We start from the raw sequence: 19,945 nt of genomic DNA on the forward strand, positions 1-19,945 counted from the left end.
GGGCTACATTGGGTGGAAGAGTGACTCTGATATAGATCAGTTGAGGGAGAGAGAACTTGCAAGCACTATGTGAGGGGAAGAATGAGGAGATTAGATGCAGTTGGTGAAAGCAACATTACGCTTCTTGAACACCTGATACATTGCTCAATTTCACATGGGTTTCTCTGATGTAATTCACCAAATTCAAACTAGCAGTGACCCAAGGCCAAAAACAGTGCTGCTGAACATTTGTATGTTTAAAAAAAAAAATTGTGTTCAGGATATGGGCATCAATGTCGAGGATGCATTTAATACGCTGTTATACTTAGTAGCAATTGCATAACTGAACGGCTTGCTAGGCCACTTCAGAGGGCACTCAGAAGCCTATAGTCTATTGTGTAGATCAGATTGGGTCATTGTCACGGATATCCTTTTGTAAAAGACATTCATGAACCAATTGGGTTTTTATAACCACCTGGCAGTTTTCACAGTCATTTTTTCTGGTGCTAGCCCACAAATAACATCATTTATTAAATACAGTTTCACAACTTCCATTGTGGGATTTGAAATTATGACTTCTGGGTTGTCAGTCCAATCATGTAACCACAACACTACCTGACCTGCATTAGATTCACAACATGCATGTTGTATGGAAAAAGTCCAAAAGTTAATGTTGTGAATTGTTTTTAAATAAATAATAGAACCTAGCAAAATGTAAGTTAGTAGAAAAGATTTACAGGTTGTCTCAGCTGTAGTTCGCTGAAATCTGAATTGTGTTTTGTGACACTTGTAGAGAAATCCAGACATGAATTCCGGTAACATTTTGTTTCCTCCCAGACTTCTCGATTACTGCGGCATGTGTCAGGAACTGAACCCTTAGAGATTACTTGTTTACATGCAGAAGAAACATTTCAGGTTATTGGTCCACAGGTATGAAAGTTTTTACTGTTTAGAATTTTCTCACGATGATTAATTATCTTTTTTAAAAGCTCGAGTGATGTGCATGAGGCATTATTCAAGGACATGGGTTTACTTCAGTTCAGATCAATCAAGAATTTATTTTTGCTTATAATGCACCCCTTTATTTTTAAATATATTTTCTCCCTCCCCTTTTCCCAGTCACCATGCATCAGCTGTGACAGACAGGGCAGGTGGATAGACAAGCTATTCCCAGCTTTTGATTACGTTGCTTCTGAGTAAGTGACTCGAAGATATGTGAGAGAAGACTGGTGATGGGACTGTCTAAATTTTCCTCACTCTGATGAGGAGGTGGCTGAATTGTGCTCAACATCTCCTCATAGTAGTGGGACTGCAATCATTAACTCAGTGGAGAGATAGACTGCTGTTGTCAAGCAGCATTGCACTGCTCCATGGTGTTAGATTGTGGAGCTCTTAAGCACTGTGCCAGCTTTTACTTAACTTTTACACCTAGCAACAAGATCTTTTATAAAGGAAGAAAGACTTGCATTTATATAGCGCCTTTCATGACCACCGGATGTCTCAAAGCACTTTACAGCCAATGAAGTACTTTTGGAGTGTAGTTACTGTTGTAATAACTGTTCTATATCAACGAGTCCACTGAATTTAAGTCACAACTGAACTTCAGATCTAAATGCTTTTTATTTAGTGTGTCCAAATGCAGGAAATTTTGACTCGCACAGTCCCAAGGTTTACTATCTCCACATCTTTAATAACACCTGGTGCACAATAGACTTCCTTTGTACTGTCAAGTGAATTACTCTGTTTTGTTCTCAGATTATTTCTGCTGCACAGACCTTGGCTCTTCACCCTTCTAGTAAGATTGCCAAAGAAAACCTAGATGTCTTTTGCGAAGCCTGGGAGTCACAACTAAACGATATGTCCATCCTACTGAAAGAAATTAATGATGTATTTGAAGGACGAAGAGGTGAATAGTCTGACTGAGTGTTCTCTGTATTACATTTCGATTGTCAGTTGGGTCATGTGATATATAGATTCTAACTGAAGAAGAAAATTACAGTGCAAAAACACTGAAGAGCTCCAGTGACTTATTTCAAATAGCATATAATCAAACTGGCTGTTATGAACAGTGACTGTAAAATTCCAAAGCCTTTTAGTGATCTAAAAATGTGCCCCAAGCCATCTATTTACAAGGCATAAAATTCAGGGAAAGCTTGTTACTTCATTTGGTATGGAGGTAATCTGATAAATATGTTAGAAGTTGAAGTGTCAGAGAAATGTTGTGAGAGTGGCAGGCTTAGACTCTTGAGACTGAGAGAGGCCCACGCAGTTTTTGTGTCAATTTGTTCAAAGCACAGATTTTATATAGTACTGAATGGGTTAATTATTATAATTCTGTTACGGGGGTTCAAAAATATGTTCATTTTATCTGAGATTTCTGCGTAATAATCGCTTCACCTGATAAAGCAGTGAATGTAGCTATTTGATTTTTTAATTGCTGTCCTAATCTATGAACGGCTAATAGCTATTGAATTTAGCGTTTTACACATTTGGATTTTTTCTGTGGTTGTTAAATTTTACTGGAATTCGTACTAGATTCTTTTGATGTGCACAGAGAGATTCTCTGAGCAGCAGGTTATCCACTTAATGTTGGTTTTCTTCATCTAAGGCAAGTGAAAAGATTATTTTCCATAGCTAACCTTTATTTGAAGACCGTATGATCAGAAATCAAAATTGTACAAGAGATATTTTTTTAAAACAATGAGCTGTTTTTCACAAAAGTGTTTAGGAGTTGACCATAATTCGCAGCATATTGATCCCAAGTATAGGTTTTGTGGAATCTCCATTGTTTGCCTCAACAAATTTATCGAGCAGTGGGGAGAAGTAGCTAGTTCTCTGTTAAAGATTACAGTGCTTTGTTCAATATCTCCAGCTGATTTTTGACATATAACTTTTGACTGAAGTGTCCACTAATCTCTGAAGAATTGGAAGGTTGCTAAGATTGGAGCATTGCTACAAGGAGCAACTAATAGTAGGAATGTTTGCACTGGAGAGAAGTAGGCTCATAGAAGACTGTATTGAAGCTTTCCAGGGGTGTAGCTAATCTCTCTAAATTGTTTGACACAAACAGAAGCTGTAAGTTGGGCTATGGTCCTGAGGTCAGAAGAGAAAAGATGAACGGCCAGTTTAGGTTTAACTACTTACACAGGGGGAGCCAAAAAGACTGAGGATAGATAGTGTCAGCAAATTTAAGATGGCTAAATACTTTTTGTGCAAAAGATACAATTGAGAGGTATACAGTATTTTCTGAACTTTGGGACCAGCCAGACAAGACCAACTAAGCAGTGGTCTTGTTGGGTGTGACGTTCCTATGACTTTCTGGTCCTATAAACCCAGTGTTCTGTATGCTGTGCTAATGAAAATTGGGTTTGAAACAGAAGAGAAAAGACAAGTGGTAGAGCATGAAATTTAGAGAATAGAGAGACCGAGAAGGATAGGAATCAGAACAGAGAATGCAAAAATCGATGAAAAAAACCTAGGAGTCAGAAGTAGAATGGTCAGTTTAAGATGAATGGGATAAAGACTTCTGGCAAAAAAACTAAGAAATAGGAAATAATAAAGTAAAGCAACAGAAGCAGTTTCAGTAGTATGATGTGTTGACTTGGATGGTTGAGTAAAAAGGGTACTCCTCTGATACAATATTACTCCAGAATTAAATTAGTAAACATAGCATCTAGCTTAATATCTATTAGCATTGATGCCAACAGCAATATTGCAATTGCTCTCGTGTCTCATGGTGTTAATATTGGACGACTCCTGCAAATTTTGATTTGCCTATTCTTGAGTCATTCACAGGTAGGGTGGAGGCAAAAGTATTTAAAGAGTTAAGCCCCCGCCTGCCTCCACATCAAATCTCTTTAACAACTGATAACATATTTGTATTTGTAAGAAGCCTTTTATGCAGCAGGAATTGAGAGCAGTGACGTATTTCTTTAAATTTAAAACAATGGGGTGGGGTTACCCATAAAATGGGCATTAGGCCTCCAAATTTTGGAGCTTGGGCTGCACATGTTCAGCTAAGATGACTGGTCTTGAGCGGCCTAACCAGTGGTCCTTAAAGGCACCGCTGTCGGCCACTCCAAAAAAAAAAAGGCCAAACAATTTTCAGTTTTTATTTTTGTGGGCCCAGGAGAAGCAACAACAACTTGTATTTATATAACACCTTTAACATAGTGAAATGTCCCAAGGTGCTTCACAGGAGTATTACAAGATTTAAAAAAATTGACACCGAGCCGCATAATTAGAAATTAGCGCAGGTGACCAAAAGCTTGGTCGGAGAAGTAGGTTTTAAGGAGCGTCTTGAAGGAGGAAAGGTAGAAATGCGGGGAGGTTTTGGCAGGGAGTTCCAGAGCTTAGGGCCTCAGCAACTGAAGACACGGCCACCAATGGGTGAGCAATTATACTCGGGGATGCTCAAGAGGACAGAATTAGAGGAGTGCAGACATCTCGGGGGGGAGGGGGGGGGGTTGAAGGAAATTACAGAGATAGGGAGGGGTGAGGCCATAGAGGGATTTAAAAATAAGGATTAGAATCAGGCGGCGTGCTGCTCATGGGCCCACATGGTAAACTCTGGCCTGCTGCTGCCGCATTTGAGGATCTACTCCCTCCCCTCCCCCACTCCCCAGGATCACTTTTCCTCCCCCCACCCCACTCCAGACGACCCAGCCTGCTGGCCAGCTCCACACTGTGATTGGCCAGATTCCTGTCCACCCCAACCAACATTTAAATGAAGCCCAAAGCTGAATTCAGCTTGGCCCTCAGCAGGCCAAGTCAAATTTCTCCCGTCTCCCCCGCATATTTCCTACTTCTTGTGGTCTTGCATATTACGTTGAGTTGCAATATTTATAAAATTCTGCCCAGCATCTCTCTCATTCAAAAGTCACAAGTGCTCCACCCTTCTCTTGGAATATCAAAGTCCTCTGAAATTTTTGTAACAATTTAATTGGCATCAGTCATTTTCCCAAGGCCAGTAAGTAAATGTGGAACCTTAGTAACACGGTGCAGTTGTCGTGCAGCTTCAATAGAATGTTTGCATAATACATTTTTGATAAGACTGAGAGCACAATGAGGACATCGTGCAGATTTGATGGGTTTTGTGCCCCATCCCCCACAAAATGATTTTTTTCCCTCTAAGTGTGTTTCTCTTACATAAAAATATAACAGGTTATGTTGTTACATTTGAGCATGGCATTATTTAAGGTTCCTGCTTCTGTGGACTGAATCTTTAATTTGGCTGTTACAATTTATTTTTGAAGGTGTGCATATTTTAAAGATACAAAGGGCAAAGTTAACTATAATAAAAGCACAGATTGGGACTAGTGAAAACTTGTGAGGTCGGTCGTTTCATTAGTAATGCTGATTCTAGGAGTTATGACTTACAATTATTGGAACAATTACTATTTAAGACAATCAGACAAAATGCATGGTGAAAAACAAATTGTAGTATATTAATACTATGGCAAACAGAAAGATTTAAACAACCAAGCAGGAATTATTATTCTGGGTTAACCATGTGGTAATGAATTGATTTAGACAAAGGAAAAGCTAAAAACTGATGGCTACTGTTTGAAGATATCCCGGAACCTCATATCTTGAGAAACTCAGTGTTATGTAGTGACCATTTAGACAATAACATGAGAATTCATTACACACTTTGCTCTGGTTGTGGTGTATTGTCCGATGATGCTGCAGTTGTTGTGAACTAAATAGGGATGACACTCGGGGTCGGGAGTGGAGACTCCAGCAAATGGATCTGTCACACTGTGTAAATTGTACCAATAATTCTTTGTGATGCAACATCCCCACCTACTGGTACAAGAACAGTACTTAACTAAGTGTCCCCAGTTTGGAATGTTAAGAAATTTAAGGAACAGAATCCAATTCCATTAGGCCCAAAAGGTCTGTTTATTTTTGATTGACCTGCGCCCACCTCTGATTATATACCTCACTCACTGCTCTCTCCAGAAACCCATCCAGTAGTCGTGTGAACCCATTTAGGCTGTACCACTTCAATGGCAATAAAAATCAATGCCCACCCGGCAGATTATTTCAAATATTTATCACTCTTTAAGTATCTGTTTTATATTTACTAGTCACTTAAATTTAAATTCATATCCTTGGGTCTTATTTTCCTAGCTTAATTTGAAATAATATTTTATATGCCTTCATAATATCTGTCCTTAACTGTCTTTTTTATAGACTTTGCTAAACTTTTAGGTGTCAACTGTTGCTCAGTGGTAGTACACTTGCCTCTGAGTCAGAAGGCTGTGGGTTCAAGCCCCACTCCAGAGACTTGAGTGCACAATCTAGGCAGACACTTCAGTGCATTACCAAGGGAGTGCTGCACTGTCGGAGGTGCCACCTTTCGGATGAGATGTTAAACCATGTATTTCCTCTCAGGTGGATGTAAAAGATCCCATGGCACTATTTTGAAGAGCAGGGGAGTTATCCCTGGTGTCCTGGCCAATATTTATCCCTCAACCAACATCACTAAAACAGATTATCTGGTCATTATCACATTGCTGTTTGTGGGACTTTGCTGTGTGCAAATTGGCTGCCGTGTTTCCTACACTACAACAGAGTATACTTCAAAAATATTTCATTGCTTGTAAAGCACTTGGGGCGTACTGAAGTTGTGAAAGGCAAGTCATTTTTTTTCTCATAACCTCCGCACCCCCCCCCACCCCATACATTTTGGATCAATCTTGTTGCTTTTCTCTGCACTCTGTTCCATCCTTGTATATGTTCATTTTCATAATTTATACTTTTTTTTGGTCAAACAAAATAAAAATCAAACATGCCCTTTAAAGAGATCAAATATGATTTTTCTGTTTATCACATCTTCACACAAAGTAAGTCTGCTTCTCACATAACACTGGACAACTGCCTACAAGTAAAGTATTAATGATTCATTTTATATGTTGCACTGTTACTTTGTGCAGTAAACTTAATGTGCATTTCTCACCTTGCCCTGAAGAGGAATTGAAAGATATCGGTGCGGATTTTGCAGTGGGAATGATGGCGAACTGTCAGCGTTAGCCGTCATTACCCCTCTGAAACTGACCGCATTTAGCGCATGTGCATCTAAACACAGAAATCCTGAAGCTGCAGTCAGTCAATCACTGCTCCGACACTGACTAGGTTGTGGACTCCGCCCGCCAGCCCCTCCCCCCCACACAACCCCGCTCCCCCCAGCGGCCATCTTCTCCCACCTCGCTTCCCCCCCAACCCCCATAGCCAACACAGTGAAATCAGAGGAACTAACGAAAACTTGGGTTTTTCCGCGGTAATATCGCTGTTAAATACCCCATTAAATGTTGAGCCATGTTGGAATAGGTTAACTGGAGTTTTAATAGCGTACTAACTGCTAAACAACTGTTATGACCCTGAAAAACTAATTTTTATATTTGTGGACTGTCAAATTTCTCCATTATGATCAAAATTATAATTGGTACTGATTCCCGGGATGGCAGGACTGACATATGAGAAGAGATTGGATCGACTGGGCCTGTATTCACTGCAGTTTAGAAGAATGAGAGGGGATCTCATAGAAACATATAAAATACTGGCGGGACTGGACAAGTTAGATGCAGGAAGAATGTTCCCGATGTTGGGGAAGTCCAGAACCAGGGGACACAGTCTAAGGATAAGGGGTAAGCCATTTAGGACCGAGATGAGGAGAAACTTCTTCACTCAGAGAGTTGTTAACCTGTGGAATTCTCTACTACAGAGATTTGTTGATGCCAGTTCATTGGATATATTCAAGAGGGAGTTAGATATGGCCCTTACGGCTAAAGGGATCTGGGATATGGAGAGAAAGCAGGAAAGGGGTACTGAGGTGATGATCAGCCATGATCTTGAATGGTGGTGCAGGCTCGAAGGGTCGAATGGCCTACTCCTGCACCTATTTTCTATGTTTCTATGTAAAATAAACTTTTTTTGAAAGTTTGTTCATGATATTTCAGCTTCTACCTTATCCCCATGTGAAAGTCCCAATCTTTATTTTGCTGTCTGTAACATTTTTTTTAAAGTGCGGATAAAAGCTGCTTTTCATTTCCCGGTTTGTTGTCTGAGAATTCTTCAATGTGATTGGCTGCTTAGATAGCTTGTGACGTCACTGCAGCTCTACGATGGGGGTTTTCATTGCAGAGCGCTACAATCAATTGCATGTCGAGAAAGGCAAACATCTCATCACTGAGATCGCAAGATTTCTGTGGATAGCTTTCTTCAAGGCCAGCGACGAGCACCATTGCTTCGCCGCTCACCGCAAATTACGAACCATGTTCTTGTGAACCTGAATCTTAGTATTAACCTGCAACCAGTGAAAAGTGAATCTGAAATGTTCACAAGCTGCCCATTTCACTCCCAAAAGCAGTTAAAGTTTTGTTTTAATATTTGTCCCATTGGTTATCTAACATTAAAACTTAACCGATATTTTGATGCTCGTAAGCGAAGCTGTGCACACATGTGCAGTAATGCTTGCAGAGAACTCCACTTTCATCAACCAGAAAATGGCTTAGATCCAGCTGTATAACTCGGGTCTGTCAGCTGTACATCACTTTAAGCAAGTATTGGCCTCAAGCAGATACTGTAAGATAATGTTCGAAATTGTGCTGGCAAACCAAAAAATATTATTCATCACAATCTAACAAAGTATGGGATCTGTAGACCATGTTTTATAATTTACTTAAATGACTGACTGTTTCAGCAAGCATAGCAATACTAAGTATACAAAAGAGAATATCTAAACATTTTCTAGGAGTTATTAGCCTCCTGTAGTTTATATTTGTTACTGGTGTAATTAATGTTTGCATTACTCTTAACTCTCATGACGCCACTCTCATGACGCCACTAGCATTCCCAAAAAAGACTATGCAATCTTTAGATTACTGTTATTTATTTGTTGTTTGCTTGGGTTTTTATTTATCCCTTTCCTCTTTAAGAAGCGCTTTCTCAGAATGTTAAATTCAGTCCAGTTTGCTTTTGAAGGGACATTTACTGAGGGTCAATATTTAGGGCTGATGCAAGGAGCAGTATGTAATGTAAATGTCTTAAATTCTTTGTATTTTGTTAATGTATTGTGTGGAATTATAGTGGAACCCAATTTAAAGGAAAAATCCGGATTTTGATAATAAACATTTCCCCTGAATTAAATAACAATCATTTTGTTTTTTTTGGTTTCTTACACAGTATGGTATTTTTTCTCTGTGTCAGCATAGCTTTTTGCTTCTAGGGTGTAGACACACCACTTCTTTGCCATACCGTGAACTGTAAGGAGGCATAATGCAGCTGTACCTGGAACATCGTGGAATGGGCAAGCAAAGTTTTTTGTAATTGCTTTGATAACCCCACTCTGGCAGGTTTTACAGTGGCATTTTAAGTACACAATGGTATCACTCAGCTTGGAAAGAAAATAGTGCGAAGGATGTGAATTCTGGCTGGGGGCACCATGCTTTAACTGTTAACATACTATCTGACATTTTCAACTCCAATTTAGACAAGTGCAGCCAGCCAAGCGTATGTCCAGTGTGGTGAGCGGTGTTAATTGATTAGCTCTGCAAGAACTCTCATGCGTTTGAAAGTCTGCTCGGAGATTCTAGCCTTGACTTGTTCACCACATTTATAAACCGTATTCCCTATGCAATTTTAACAATGTTAACCCATTCAAAGTAAACGCGTGTCTGTTAAAATAGCAGCAGAGGAAGGAATTTCGCACAGATACGTTGAGCGTTCATATTCAAACTACCCAAGAATAATTCCAAGGACATAGAAGTTTCATATCTATTTGGGTGAGGGGGAAAGAATTGAGAGCAGAGGAACAAAAATTGTGATGTTGTCCGGTAAAGTCATGACAGTTTTGTGAGGATGGGTAATATTTGACAAGGGCAAATTATTTTCGTGATTAAGACTCCATGACACATTGGATTTGAGGAAATATATCCTGACTTTGGGGGGGGGAAAGTATTTTTGAGGGTATCTTGTTGAAAATTGCCTTGTTCATTTTAATGCAGCTTTGACTTTAAGGTAACTTCTTTTAAGGCCAAATGTGTATTAATAGACAACATTAAGTTCATCTTATTGCAAACACATTGCAATAAAGATGGTATGTATCTTAATATTTTAAGATGTTTAAAAAGTTGAGATGTAGTGGAAACAACTGGAAATCTGGCTACGATTCTTTGCACTTAAATATAGCTTTCATTATTTTGTCTCTTGTTCACAATGGTTTATTTGCATCTGTTTCCCCAGGAGAGAAGCGTGCATACCTTTCCCTACCTAGACCAGGGGTGAGTTTTTTAAATAAATTAAATTTAACTTAAAAGCTTCAGCTCAAAACTCATGTAATTTTGACCTTGTGCAATAATGTAAAATGGGTGATAGCAAATCGGCAGCTCCTTTTAAATCTCTCCTGCACTTATTTCAATTGAAGTCAAAATTACCCCTTCTATCTGTTAAGAGTTCGGGCTTTCTCCCAAAACTCTCTATCTTGTGTTGCAAGATTTCCACAAGCACAACAATTCTCTTGTGAGCTGAAACTTGTGTGCTTATACGTGCAATGTGTGAGTTGGTATCCCCAAAATGAACAGTTAAACCCTAATTGTTTTGACCACTGGAGATTATGTGCAATACCCACTATGTTCTCCTGCCTTCTCTGGAAGGCAATAATACCACAGTGTCATTCTCAAAGCAGCCAGAATAAAACTGAGATTTATTTATGATGGCCATATCATGTGACATTGCACCTTGTATGGACCACTCTACAACTTGGACAATAACCAGTTTTATATACGCTCTGAGAGCATCTGTCGCACCTCAGATGTAATACTTTGAAAAAAAACAACAAATCACAACTGAATAACCCATTTGCTCTTTCTGTCCTTGCGATAACCTGGAGAGATTGTTGATAGCAGCAAAGCAGCTGCTAACTAGAGAAACTTCCAACAACAATAATTAGAGCTTGAGATCAATTGGAAGTTATTTAGACCATTTCCCCATAAGAAATTACTGAGCAGTGGCCTTAAAAAGGCAGGCTAGGTTAGCAGCTAATTATAGAAACATAGAAACATAGAAAATAGGTGCAGGAGCAGGCCATTCAGCCCTTCTAGCCTGCACCGCCATTCAACGAGTTCATGGCTGAACATGAAACTTCAGTACCCACTTCCTGCTTTCACGCCATACCCCTTGATCCCCCGAGTAGTAAGGACTTCATCTAACTCCCTTTTGAATATATTTAGTGAATTGGCCTCAACTACTTCCCGTGGTAGAGAATTCCACAGGTTCACCACTCTCTGGGTGAAGAAGTTTCTCCTTATCTCGGTCCTAAATGGCTTACCCCTTATCCTTAGACTGTGACCCCTGGTTCTGGACTTCCCCAACATTGGGAACATTCTTCCTGCATCCAACCTGTCCAAACCCGTCAGAATTTTAAACGTTTCTATGAGGTCCCCTCTCACTCTTCTGAACTCCAGTGAATACAAGCCCAGTTGATTCAGTCTTTCTTGATAGGTCAGTCCCACCATCCCGGGAATCAGTCTGGTGAATCTTCGCTGCACTCCCTCAACAGCAAGTATGTCCTTCCTCAAGTTAGGAGACCAAAACTGTACACAATACTCCAGGTGTGGCCTCACCAAGGCCCTGTACAACTGTAGCAACACCTCCCTGCCCCTGTACTCAAATCCCCTCGCTATGAAGGCCAACATGCCATTTGCTTTCTTAACCGCCTGCTGTACCTGCATGCCAACCTTCAATGACTGATGTACCATGACACCCAGGTCTCGTTGCACTTTCCCTTTTCCTAATCTGTCACCATTCAGATAATAGTCTGTCTCTCTGTTTTTACCACCAAAGCGGATAACCTCACATTTATCCACATTATACTTCATCTGCCACGCATTTGCCCACTCACCTAACCTATCCAAGTCACTCTGTAGCCTCATAGCATCCTCCTCGCAGCTCACACTGCCACCCAACTTAGTGTCATCCGCAAATTTGGAGATACTACATTTAATCCCTTCGTCTAAATCATTAATGTATAATGTAAACAGCTGGGGCCCCAGCACAGAACCCTGCGGTACCCCACTAGTCACTGCCTGCCATTCCGAAAAGTACCCATTTACTCCTACTCTTTGCTTCCTGTCTGACAACCAGTTCTCAATCCACGTCAGCACACTACCCCCAATCCCATGTGCTTTAACTTTGCACATTAATCTCCTGTGTGGGACCTTGTCGAAAGCCTTCTGAATGTCCAAATATACCACATCAACTGGTACTCCTTTGTCCACTTTATTGGAAACATCCTCAAAAAATTCCAGAAGATTTGTCAAGCATGATCTCCCTTTTACAAATCCATGCTGACTTGGACCTATCATGTCACCATTTTCCAAATGCGCTGCTATGACATCCTTAATAATTGATTCCATCATTTTACCCACTACTGAGGTCAGGCTGACCGGTCTATAATTCCCTGCTTTCTCTCTCCCTCCTTTTTTAAAAAGTGGGGTTACATTGGCTACCCTCCACTCGATAGGAACTGATCCAGAGTCAATGGAATGTTGGAAAATGACTGTCAATGCATCCGCTATTTCCAAGGCCACCTCCTTAAGTACTCTGGGATGCAGTCCATCAGGCCCTGGGGATTTATCGGCCTTCAATCCCATCAATTTCCCCAACACAATTTCCCGACTAATAAAGATTTCCCTCAGTTCCTCCTCCTTAATAGACCCTCTGACCACTTTTATATCCGGAAGGTTGTTTGTGTCCTCCTTAGTGAATACTGAACCAAAGTACTTGTTCAATTGGTCTGCCATTTCTTTGTTCCCCGTTATGACTTCCCCTGATTCTGACTGCAGGGGACCTACGTTTGTCTTTACTAACCTCTTTCTCTTTACATACCTATAGAAACTTTTGCAATCCGCCTTAATGTTCCCTGCAAGCTTCTTCTCGTACTCCATTTTCCCTACCCTAATCAAACCCTTTGTCCTCCTCTGCTGAGTTCTAAATTTCTCCCAGTCCCCAGGTTCGCTGCTATTTCTGGCCAATTTGTATGCCACTTCCTTGGCTTTAATACTATCCCTGATTTCCCTAGATAGCCACGGTTGAGCCACCTTCCCTTTTTTATTTTTACGCCAGACAGGAATGTACAATTGTTGTAATTCATCCATGCGTTCTCTAAATGTCTGCCATTGCCCATCCACAGTCAACCCCTTAAGTATCATTAGCCAATCTATCCTAGCCAATTCATGCCTCATACCTTCAAAGTTACCCTTCTTGAAGTTCTGGACCATGGTCTCTGAATTAACTGTTTCATTCTCCATCCTAATGCAGAATTCCACCATATTATGGTCACTCTTCCCCAAGGGGCCTCGCACAATGAGATTGCTAATTAATCCTCTCTCATTACACAACACCCAGTCTAAGATGGCCTCCCCCCTAGTTGGTTCCTCGACATATTGGTCTAGAAAACCATCCCTTATGCATTCCAGGAAATCCTCCTCCACCGTATTGCTTCCAGTTTGGCTAGCCCAATCTATGTGCATATTAAAGTCACCCATTATAACTGCTGCACCTTTATTGCATGCACTCCTAATTTCCTGTTTGATGCCCTCCCCAACATCACTACTACTGTTTGGAGGTCTGTACACAACTCCCACTAACGATTTTTGCCCTTTAGTGTTCTGCAGCTCTACCCATATAGATTCCACATCATCCAAGCTAATGTCTTTCCTAACTATTGCATTAATCTCCTCTTTAACCAGCAATGCTACCCCACCTCCTTTTCCTTTTATTCTCTCCTTCCTGAATGTTGAATACCCCTGGATGTTGAGTTCCCAGCCCTGATCATCCTGGAGCCACGTCTCCGTAATCCCAATCACATCATATTTGTTAACATTTATTTGCACAATTAATTCATCCACCTTATTGCGGATACTCCTTGCATTAAGACACAAAGCCTTCAGGCTTGTTTTTTTAACACCCTTTGTCCTTTTAGAATTTTGCTGTACAGTGGCCCTTTTTGTTCTTTGCCTTGGTTTTCTCTGCCCTCCACTTTTCCTCATCTCCTTTCTGTCTTTTGCTTTTGCCTCCTTTTTGTCTCCCTCTGTCTCCCTGTATAGGTTCCCATCCCCCTGCAATATTAGTTTAACTCCTCCCCAACAGCACTAGCAAACACTAATTATTACAACTGTGGTCCAGACTGCGTGTGAGCAATGCCATGGAGGATTAGCTAGTTTTGTATAAAATGCCTCTGTACATCATGTAATACAGAACCGCACAGCAGAATTTGGTGGTGATAACTAGAGATTCTAACTTTTAGAAAACTCAAATAAATAAAAGCATGCTGGCCTGGACTTTCTGCTAGGTTGCACTGTTTTTTTTCAGCGCAATTCACCCGAAATTGGCCAAACCAGCACAAAAGATCGAGGAATTTCAAGTGCAAATCAAGTTCTCACGATCTTTTGCGCTGGAAGCCCCATCCACAAAACTGGCCACGTCCCCAGATCAAATTAATCACCATTGCAAGTTTCCGCTAATTGAATCGGTTTGCTGGCCTTTCAAGGGGCTCTTAAAATTAAGCTTTTTTTGGGGTGCAAGGACACTAATAGGCACCTTTTAAAAGCTTTTAAATATGTATTTTTAAGTAATTTACTAAGAAGCTGACTACTGTGCATCAATAAAACTAAGAAATGGTTCTGTACAAAACAGAAAATGCTGGAAATACTCAGCAGGTCATCGACCTGAAACGTTAACTCTGTTTCTCTCTCCATAAACGCTGCCTGACCTGCTGAGTATTTCCAGCATTTTCTGTTTTTATTTCAGATTTCCAGCATCCGCAGTAATTTGCTTTTGTAATGGTTCTGTACAGTTTTTATAAAGTAATTTTCAGTTATTTAAAATTGAGTTACTCACAGGTGGTAGACAAAATACCCTGATTAAAAATGTTTATATTTTGTGACGCACCCATTTTCAGCTTTATTAATAAAACTGCACTAAGTTACCACTCTTAAATAAATATTTCAAGGAATATTTTCATGCTAATTTTTTTTTAAGTTCTAAAGTGCTGCCCGATTGAGCTGGTTCAGGGCAGGTTTTACATTCTGAGTACAAATGAGTTTGAACAGAAACTGGAGGAAAAAACTCACTTCTGAAAACTAGCACAGTTTGCACCTGGATTGCCGATTACGCCCAAAGCGAATCTCTACCACGCTGTGATTTTTATTTAAATGCAGTCTTGAACACACTCTGAGTTGTAACACAGCCTTGAGATTGTGCAGACTGAACAGCTCTTGTGATTTATGGTTTCTTTTAGACTCTTCCAATGTGTTTAAACCATTTAACATCTTCCCAGCCATCATTTACACTGAATATGAATAGGATGGTGTATGAAAATAGATAACTCTTACTACCTTATATGTCTTTTCTTTGTTTGAAGCAGAAACACACTACAAATCTGAAGATTGTTAAAGCAGTCAAACTAGATGCTGAGGTAAGAGTTTTAGTTTTGTTTTTGTAAACATTGCTTATAAAGTAGAAGTGGGACTAATTGGATAGCTCTTTCAAAGAGCCGGCACAGACACAAAGTGCCAAATGGCCGCCTCCGGTGTTGCATGATTCTATAAACACTAATGGAGGAATGGGCTAGCTTTGCCTGTTGAAAGCAGATATGCAATTTTCCATACATAAGCTTGATCTGTCCTAGCTAAATTAGTTCTGCAATGTGATTAGCAATATTTGGCAGGAAAATGTTTCTTTTATTACAGGAACAGGCAAAGATAGCAAAATTAGGGCTGGAGCTGCGTTTGCACACATCAGATGTAGATGCAGAAACAGAAAGATGGGAGGACCAAGAGAATGAGATTCTTCGGCAAGCACAGAGCATGTCCAGCATGGCATATTCCATGTACCTTTTCACAAGGTAAGATTGACAATAAAGTCAACCTTGTAGAAACATTTTTGCCTTTTTTTTTATTTAAAAAAATCATGTTAAGCCTACAGTATAAAACTGTTTATACAATTTCACCAAGACAGTCCATAAAAGATGGCTGATGTGGGAATCGGGCACTTCTGTCATGGAGTGCGGGTGTAAGGGAAGAGTAGACAGGAAATCACAGTGCCTGATTTTCTGTCATTTTAAATGAATGGATGGAAATTCAGGGCTGTGGGCTTGTGATTACCTGACCATTGCGCTCTCCTAGTGCCCCTCATCACTGGGAGCTGCCCAATTGGATAATCAGCTCTATCATGTTGATACCACAATCTATGGGGTTGGCACAACATGTGGGGCTGCCTCCCATACTGTGTCATCATTTCAGCGTTGTCTTTTGTATTCAGAGGTTCAAGCGTGCTGGTATCTATCAGCTGCTCAGTTAAGCTGCTGATCCATGCATCAGGATATGGACAATTTATGGTGTCCTATAGTGTACTCAGTGCAGCATTCCCAATTATTTTCCTTTTCTGAGCAGCCACTAGGGTCTCACTTGTGCAGCATTTGTCTGGTATGTCACCTTCTCTGTCCCATTAATTATAGGTAAATCTTTCTAAGCAAATTTCTTGCAGCTGTTTTGCTTTTATGTAGATTTCCTGTCATAATCTATTTTTTAAAAAAAGGGAAAAAAGTAGGCATTTGGAATATATAGAGAGAAACTCTTCCCGCACCAGAAAATAGCTTCTTAATACGGGTGTTATATCCGTATAATGTCCATAGCATGTGACTCTCATGTTTGTAGCTTATGTCTCTCTAACACACACACCTTCTGACCTTAAATCAGCATATCACCTGATGTACGGTGAGCAATGGAACAGGAATTCTGTTTGTATAATATAAGAAATAGGAGCAGGAGTAGGCATTTTGGCCCCTCGAGCCTGCTCTGCCATTCAATAAGATCATGGCTGATCTTCTACCTTAACTCCACTTTCCTGCACTATCCCTATATCCCTTGATTCCCCTAATATTTAAAAATCTATCGATCTCTGTTTTGAATATACTCAATGACTGAGCCTCCATAGCCCTCTGGGTAGAGAATGCCAAAGATTCACCACCCTCTGGGTGAAGATATTTCTCCTTATCTTAGTTCTAAATGGCTAACCCATTATTCTGAGACTGTGACCCCATGTTCTAGATTCCCCAGCCAGGGGAAACATCTTCCCTGCATCTACCCTGTCAAGCCTTGTAAGAATTTTTTGTATGTTTCAATGAGACCACCTTTCATTCTTCTAAACTCTAGAGAATATAGGCCTAGTCTACTCAATCTCTCCTCATAGGACAATTCCTCCATCCTAGGAATCGGTCCGGTGAATTTTCATTGCACTCCCTCAAGCAAGTATATCCTTCCTTGGGTAAGGAGACCAAAACTGTGCACAATACTCCAGGTGTGGTCTCACCAGTGCCCTATATAATTGCAGTAAGACATCTTTACTCTTATACTCAAATCCTCTTGTAATGAAGGCCAATATATCATTTGCTCTCTCAATTGCTTGCTGTACCTGCATGTTAACTTCCAGTGATTCATGTACACTGACACCCAGGTCCCTCTGAACACCAACATTTCCCAATCTCTCACCTTTTTAAAAAAAAAACTCTGCTTTTCTATTTGATACCAAAGTGGATAACTTCACATTTCTCCACATTATATTCCATTTGCCATGTTCTTGCCCACTCACTTAGCCTGTCAATTTCTCCTTGAAACCTCTTTGAATCCTCCTCAAAACTTACATTCCCACCTAGCTTTGTATCATCAGCAAACTTGGATATATTACATTTGGTCTGTCATCCAAATCATTGATATATATTGTGAATAGCTGAGGCCTAACCACCGATCCTTGCGATACCCCAACCCAAAAATGATCCGTTTATTCCTACTCTCTGTTTTTTGTCCATTAACCAATCCTTAATCCATGCTAATATATTACCCCCAATCCCATGAGCCATAATTTTGTTTAATAACCTCTTGTGTGGTGCTTTATCGAATGCCTCCTGGGTACACCACACCCACTGGTTCCCCCTTATCTATTCTGCTATTTACGCCAAAAAAACAAAAAACAGATTTGTCAAACATGCTTCCCCTTTCATAAATCCATGTTGACTTTGCCCAATCCTATTATTATTTTCTAAGTGCCCTGTTACCACATCCTTAATAATAGATTCTAGCATTTTCCCTACTACAGATGTCAGGCTAACTGGTCTGTAGTTCCCCGTTTTCTCTCTCCCTTCTTTCTTAAATAGTGGGGTTACATTTGAGACCTTCCAATCCACGGGAATCGTTCTAGATTCTATGGAATTTTGGAAGAATACAACCAATCTCTATATCCACTATCTCTATAGCCACTTCTTTCAAAACCCATAGGTTTTGAAGTAGGCCATCAGGTCCAGCAGATATGTCGGCTTTCAGTCCCATTAATTTCTCCAGTACTATTTTTTTTTACTAATACTAATTTCTTTCAGTTCCTTATTCTCGCCAAACCCTTGGTTCTCCACTATTTCTGGGATGATTTTTGCATCTTCCGTGAAGACAGATACAAAGTATTTGTTTAATTTCTCTTCCATTTCCTTATTCCCCATTATAATTTCTCCTGTCTCAGCTGTAAGGGACCCACATTTACTGTTGCTAATCGTTTCCTTTTTACGTACTTTAAGAAGCTTTTACAGTCTGTTTTTATGTCTCTCGCTAGTTTACTCTCCTATTCTATATTCCCTTTCTTGATCAATTTCTTGGTCCTCCTTTGCTGAATTCTAAAATCCTCCCAATCCTCAGGCTTACTGCTCTTTTTGACAACATTATAAGCCTCTTTCTTTGATCTAATACTATCTTTAACCTCTTGTTAGCCACAGTTGGATCAGTTTTCCTGTGGGATTTTATGCCTTAAAGGAATGTATGTTTGTTGTAAATTATGTATTAATTCTTTAAATGCTCGCCATTACTCATCTAATGTCATACATTTTAATGTAGTTTCCCAACCTACCTTCGCCAACTCTCCCCTCATACCTACGCCATTTGCTTTGTTTAGATTCAAGACTCTAGTTTTGGATTTGACGAAGTCACTTTCAAGCTTAATATAAAATTCTATCATATTATGGTCACTTTACTACAAGGTTATTAATTAAGCCTTTCTCATTGCACAATACTAGATCTAAAATAGCCTGTTCCCTAGTTGGCTCCTTAACATACTGATCTAGAAAACTTTCTTGTATACATTCCACAAATTTTTCATCCACGCTATTACTTCAAATTTGGTTTGCCCAGTCTATATGTAGATTAAAGTCCCCCATGATTACCGTGTTATCCTTGTTATATGCACCTCTAATTTCCTGATTTACACACTCTCCCTACATTACCACTACTGTTTGGGGGCCTATAAATAACTCCCACCAATGTTTTCTGCCCCTTGCTGTTTCTTAGCTCCCCAAAGTGATTCTACTTCTTGATTTTCGGATATCTTTCTCTGTACTGTCTTTATATCATCCTTTATTATCAGGCTATCCCCCCTCCTTTTCCATTTTGCCTATCTCTTCTAAAAGTTAAGTATCCTGGAATATATAGTTCCCAACCTTGGTCACTTTGCAACCAACCAATATGCATAAAGTTTTCAGATGTGTTCATCGCACTTCCTGTATCGTGCGTTTTTTTTTAATTCTTAAAGTACATCCACACATTTCCTGCTGGTTTCCGAAAAACCTTCTCGAGCAACAGAAAATACCCGCTGATTGACCTGCACATATTGCGGTAAATAAGGATTAAAATCTTGAAGTCTTCAAAAGACAGTTCAGTTTACACAGAATAATACATTATGCTGCAGATCTGGTAGCCCCATGTTACAATGCTGCTGTCCTTATAAAACAGTCCATCCTGTGATTTATCGAGAAACACCACAGGAGATCCACTGGTACAAAATGAAAAACGTACATTACTGGAGCAGACGAAAAGCATCATTACTTTGCATTTCACTAAGTTATACCTGACCTGGAAAGCTTAAT

General features: G+C 40.0%; 1 protein-coding gene across 3 annotated transcripts in view; it reads left to right on the forward strand.

Annotated features, from left to right (window-relative positions):
• ctnnal1 (catenin (cadherin-associated protein), alpha-like 1) overlaps positions 1-19,945 on the forward strand; it is a 407,031-nt gene that overhangs the window by 375,953 nt on the left and 11,133 nt on the right. For 2 of the 3 annotated variants that reach the window (XM_070880044.1, XM_070880046.1), the window contains 5 exons: positions 817-909; positions 1,735-1,885; positions 10,228-10,265; positions 15,407-15,460; positions 15,735-15,889. In XM_070880044.1, the coding sequence (XP_070736145.1) occupies positions 817-909; positions 1,735-1,885; positions 10,228-10,265; positions 15,407-15,460; positions 15,735-15,889 (491 nt within the window). The remainder of the gene's footprint in view (positions 1-816; positions 910-1,734; positions 1,886-10,227; positions 10,266-15,406; positions 15,461-15,734; positions 15,890-19,945) is intronic. The other variant, XM_070880045.1, reaches the window with a different exon arrangement.

The sequence above is a fragment of the Pristiophorus japonicus genome, chromosome 5 (genome assembly GCF_044704955.1).
Source record: "Pristiophorus japonicus isolate sPriJap1 chromosome 5, sPriJap1.hap1, whole genome shotgun sequence".
In the NCBI taxonomy this organism is placed as follows: domain Eukaryota; kingdom Metazoa; phylum Chordata; class Chondrichthyes; family Pristiophoridae; genus Pristiophorus; species Pristiophorus japonicus.